The sequence below is a fragment of the Scardinius erythrophthalmus genome (genome assembly GCF_964197995.2).
Source record: "Scardinius erythrophthalmus genome assembly, chromosome: 9".
NCBI classification, from domain to species: Eukaryota; Metazoa; Chordata; class Actinopteri; order Cypriniformes; family Leuciscidae; genus Scardinius; species Scardinius erythrophthalmus.
The window spans coordinates 32,584,393-32,590,392 of record NC_138229.1 but is presented as its reverse complement, the minus strand read 5'-3'; the positions used below and the strand labels follow the sequence as shown (position 1 = coordinate 32,590,392).

General features: G+C 36.6%; 1 protein-coding gene across 1 annotated transcript in view; it reads left to right on the top strand.

The window, feature by feature from the left end:
- The first annotated feature begins 641 nt into the window (after window positions 1-641).
- Window positions 642-6,000, top strand: part of tmtopsa (teleost multiple tissue opsin a) — a 90,497-nt gene continuing 85,138 nt past the window's right edge. The window contains exon 1 of the mRNA XM_081373353.1: window positions 642-1,414. Within this exon, the coding sequence (XP_081229479.1) occupies window positions 934-1,414 (481 nt within the window). The 5' untranslated portion in view covers window positions 642-933. The remainder of the gene's footprint in view (window positions 1,415-6,000) is intronic.

Genomic DNA, 6,000 nt, shown 5'->3' with positions numbered 1-6,000 from the left:
GTTGTTATTTAAGCCAGCGCAAATACCTGTTTACATCCTGTTTTTCGGTTGAAGTCCAAAGTAGTCAATTGCCGAGTTCACGCGCATAGGTTTAGTTACCTATGATCACGCGCGTGAACTCGGCAATCGATTACTTTGGACTTCAACCGAAAAACAGGATGTAAAAATAGAATAACTCGGCGTAGGCAACACCGATTTTTGTAGTTGTTCTCTGTATTGACAGCACTCTAAATGTACAATAAAATGAGCTCAATGTTAAAATTGACCGGAGTTCTCCTTTAACTGCAAAATGTAGTTTTCCTCTAAAAATACGCTGGCGAACAACAATTTGCGTTTGACTGACTATGGCAACAGTTCAATGTCCGTTACACGATCGGTTATCATGATCATTATCAATTTATTAAATTTACACATTACACATTTCTTTGTTTTTATTTTTTCTTTAATACAAATCTACGCTATGATCGATCGCGGAGCCAATAATTCTCACATTGCATAGAATAAACATTTAGCACCACGGACAGCGCTCAAACGTATGAACAATGGTAACTCGAATAAAGAAAGGGATTTCAAACTTCCCCCAATGTTACTCTGAGCATTCCTCAAGAGATACAAGTTTCGCCAATATGTCACGTGACAGCAGATACAGAACAGCTGAGCAGCAGATGTTTTTGTCCTTGTGACCTGGATGTGGCGTCCAGTAAACCTCAGTAGAGCAGGCTCAGACGTCAGCTGAGAAGGAGGTACTAACATCAACACAGTACGGTTCCAACCGCATATGAGGAGTGTAATCATCACCACACGGTGGAGCAAAGGGACGCCAAACTTTATTCCCACTTCTGAGCCGATGAACCGAGCAACAAAGTTCAGCAATTGCAAAAAAAGCATCTCTTCTAACTCTTAAACTCTTCAGCAAACAATTATCCTCTCTCTATGGATTGTATTCTGTTGTCAAAACGCAAGAGCACCATAAATGTTGCGCTTTCCCCCAGAAAACAAGGCAGTGACTTTTTGTTCAATGTGCACCCAGAACGGATTGCGATGATTGTGTCCAACTTGAGTGTGATCAGCTGCAGGGGGGCGAACAACGCGCTGTGCCTCAGTGCAGTGGAGGGACATTTGGAGGCGTCCTCCCCCTATAGCACTCTCAGTCCCACCGGCCACCTGCTCGTGGCGATGAGCTTGGGCTTCATCGGCACTTTCGGATTTCTCAACAACCTCCTGGTTCTCGTGCTCTTCTGCCGCTACAAGGTGCTGCGGTCCCCCATAAACTTTCTGCTGGTTAATATTTGCTTGAGTGATCTCCTGGTGTGCGTGTTGGGCACGCCGTTCAGCTTCGCGGCGAGCACTCAAGGGCGATGGCTCATCGGCGACAGTGGATGTGTGTGGTACGGCTTTGCCAACTCGTTGTTAGGTGAGTGTTTTTGTGACATCTGATCGTATTGTAGCCTATCATAACATTCTGTTATGGCTTTGCATGCATGAAAGTTTGATTTATCGGGATTTGATTTCATCTTGCATAAATCATTAAAATGATAAAAAAAAACAAAGTGTCCAGCTTTGTCTCCGTTTGGACGTTTCGTTTTATGAATAGGGATCACGAAACTTATATGACATCTTCGTGTTGCTGAGATCTAAGTTCTTAGAAATGTTATCTTTGTATTCATGTTTTGTAAATTTTCGCACTACATTTTTTATTATTCAAAAACATAGATAGTCTACCATTTTCTACAAATATCTTAATGACTTTAAAATGCAAATGGTGTAAGCATAAATAAAAATAAATAAATAAAATACTTGGTACTTTCACGCTGACTCATAATTAGTGGATATATTTGAATATTTTAAATCAAAACTGTGTAACAGCTTATTATTATTATTGTTATTTTTAAAAAACAAATAATTAAAGAGTATGCCAGCTCATATAAACATTCAATTTTCCAAGTTGGGAAATTTTCCAATGTTTTATGGGGACATTCAATAGACATAATGATTTTTTTTTCTGTACAAACTGTATATTCTATCCCTTTACACTAACCCGACCCATCACAAAAAAACTTTCTGCGTCAAAAAAAAATAAAAAAAAATCACTTAGTATTATTTATGGGGACCAAAAAATTCCTCCACAAGGACACACACACGCACACAGAAGTGTAGTTTATAGCTGCAAATGCATCTGAAGGTGATGACATTGGTTCTTTCTGAAGGCAGTAAACTCTATGTCAGAGTAAATGCAGCATCTCAGAAAAATGACCGATTAAACATTTTTCAAGAATTGTTGTGTCCACCTTTATCACAAATGAACAGGCATGAAGTGTTTGATGTTTTTCAGTTTGAAAATTGCATGTTATTGCTTTTACCATGTTTAACTTATGTCATTTGATTAGCTTGCTACCTTACATTAGTTATATTGTCTGAAAACTAGGAGAAGAGAGAAGGGAAATGTGATAAAGTGAGAGAAGGATCCATGGAATAAAGAGTCTCAGAAGAGAAAAAGAGAGATGCCATTGAAAGACAGAGCTCAGCAGGTAAAGAAAAAGGCTAGAGTCCAAGAGCAGAGACCAGAGAAAGGACAGCATGAGCACACACCACAGCATCTTTGGGTTTAATCACTATCAGCACCTCTGTGTGCTTTGGAATGCAAAATTATATTTTCTGGTGGTCAGAAAGTGGGGTTGTAATAGAGAAATACATTTCTTTGTTAATTTTAAAAACTGCAGAATGTCTTGGAAATTATTACCTTTTCTAATCCCGGCAGTGTGTTCTCAGGACTCAGATGGCTATGAGGATAATAACATTGATGTTGATATCGATACAGATATTGTCATCTGTCGTTCAGTCAGGAACACTAAACTCAGTGAGACTGCAGCAATAATAGTAGTGTCATCATGCAGTCACTGCAATTGTGCAGGGAGGTTATATAGGAAATAGCTTATGATAGATATTATTGCTAAACACCAGTTACACTACAGTAAGTAAAGCAATATGTCGGAGGGACATACTTTGCTTCACATCCTCGGGGATGTATAAATCATATTTGTTATTCTTTTTTTTTTTTACCATGTTAGAACCTCAGGACTACACTTTACCTTGTTTTGCAGTATCTGATGTCTAGTCAACTCAAATCACATTTATTTATATAGTGCTTTATGCAATACAGATAGTTTATAAGCATCTTCACAGAAATAAACAAGAAAATAACAGTATTAATGTTCTTTGGTTATGAAATGAATACATCTATGTCTTTATTCAGCTCAATTCAATTCAGTGTTGATTCAGTTTAGTTTAATAACAGTATGAATGTAAAGTAGTTAGGAAGCAAACTCTGTTCAACTATAAAGCAGATAATAGCATGATTATTCAGCTCAAGTCAGTCAGTGCTAATTCAGTTTAGTTCAATAATAGTGCATCAAATTAGGAAACAAGCGTAAAGTAATTCAGTTATAATCAGCTCTACAGAAGTTTAATAGTGTCATTATTCAGCACAAGTCAGTTCAGTGTTGATTAAATTCAGTTCAATAACAGTGTCGATATTGCTGAGTAAATCAATTATGAAACAAATTTAAAATTGCCATCCAGCTATTTTCACATCAAGTTTTGTTCTCATCCAATAGTGTCAGTGCAGTAACATTTACAGTATTACTGAATATTAAATGTCTTTTAAAGCCCAACTGAGCAAGCTAAAGTCATGGAAACAAAACTCCATAGTGGAAAGAGAAAAAAAAAAAAAAAACCTTGGGAGACATTAGGTTCAGTTCTCCTCTGGCCAAATGAAAGAACACAGTGTGATTCTGCATCAAACTATGTGCACTGAAATTATAAAAAAAATCTTCTTCTGCTTGAGGATCGAGATACGCCATGGCAGAATTAGGTAAAAAATGAAAAAGTCTAAAGGAGAATCACCATTGTTATATTTTCCAATAAGTCTCTTTTGAACAGAGAATATTTTTTTTGTATCAGAAAGCTGCCAGTGAATGCAACAGAGCAAGACAAATCACATCTGATTGCTTTGTTTGTGGGAAAATCATCTCTTGGCATCTTAACGTAGCCGGAATATTAGATTTTGAATCCACTTCTCTATTGCTTGAGATCTTATGCAATTTTTCAGATGCTTACTTCATCAGATTCATCTCCTCTGAGATGCTATGTGGACAATTTATCATTAAAATAAGCAAAAAAACAGGCCTCATGTCTCATAAAATGTTTATGACTGTTGGTTTTATTTGGATTCAATTCTGTCAGGAACACTATTGTCAAAGATGTTTGATAAGTAGCATACAGTTTGAATTGTCGGTGTGGTATTTTTCTGGGCAAGAACTCCCTGCCCATCCGTGCAGCCTAGCATGGACAAGAGCAGGGAGTGCAGCGATAACCCCCTTTAAACAAGAACAGAACCAACATAAATGTATTGCAGATATCATTAATGCTCTAAATGGCAATAATTGAATGTATAATAACATAAATAAAGATAAATGGCAGTCTGATTTGAAGATTAATATCAGAAGGCCAAGTCCTGACTGGACGAGAGGAGGAGCTGGGGATGGAGGAGGGTTATTGGCTCCTGAGCAACACGATAAAGCTGCTGATAATACTGAATGGACCTTATATAGGGATGCTGTAATAGGTAGAGTCAGCTGATCCAAACTTGACTGATGTGACCCGCCAGAACTAACGCTACACTTGATTTTGAAGAAAGTAATCAAAAAGTAATTTCATACTGCAGGGCTGTGTTCTTAAGCACTAGTCCCAGAGGAACAAATTAAAAACTTAACTGTTCAAGGTAACTGTTGAGAAATCAAACATGTGTATTACATGTGTTTTTTACACAGTTATTAGCACTGTGGTTACTGCTCATGATGAATAATATAATAATAACAAGATTTTTTGTTGGTCTAAATCTGTTATGATTGGAAATAAGGGTTATTTGACAACATTAATGAACAGTATTTTCTAATTAAACCACTAAACATTTAAAACTAGAATTTCATATCCGTCAATTTCTGTGACATAAATGTTAAGTTGAGTTTATATAAAATTATGGAAGAATGAATACAATTTTCCAGGTCAATTTATTCTTCCATAATTTTGTGACTTGACAATTTTCACTATTCACTCCTTTCTTCCTTTGATTTGTGCTCCAAGAAACTGGCAGCATCCAATAATTTGCATTTGGAGTGGCATTCATGGAGTGACGATTCTTCTAAAGGCACACTTTCTCTTTGTGATTGCTGAAATCTCACTATATTATTGGTCCAGATAGCTTTGTTTTTCTATAAGGTAGTATCACTTGTCTTGTGTGACATGATATATTGCTACTGAAACATATCAAATAGTATCAAGTTGAGTTGTTTGCTCATAAAGCTCCCTCTCTCTCTGTCCCTCTCTCCAATATATATTTACAGTATACAAAGATTTGGATTGTTCTTGAAAAACAGTTCTAGAAAAGTCTAGAAAGTTCTAAACAGTTTTAGAAAGTGCTAAGGATGTGCTACTTATAAGTAGTAACGTTTGTTATATGGTTTTTCAATTTTTTTCTCTCGGGTGACATTTAAAAAAAAAAGAAAAGCCTTTTCATTGCTTTTAATCAAAAGTTCATCCTTAACAAGAAAGTCATACAAGTTTGGAAAGGCTAAGCACATTATGGAACTTTTTTTTTGTTGGGTGAACTCTTATTTTAAAGGGCCCCTATTATTCTATTTTAACGTTTCCTAATGTTGTTGTGGAGTCTCCTACAACATGTTTACATGCATCAAAGGTAAAAAAAGTGTTTAATTTCCTCATAATGCTATAATTGCACATCATCACATTTTCAATGATTCTCAAACGACTCGTCAGATGAATCAATATCTCTCTAAATGCCTCCTTTCCGCGAGCTACTCTGCTCTGATTGGCCAGAGAGCTTAGTCTGTAGTGATTGGCCTACCGTGTACAGCGTGTCAAAAACAAAAACGCCCATTGCCATAACAACGTCAGCTCTGCTTGTCCCGAGGCTTCCTACAC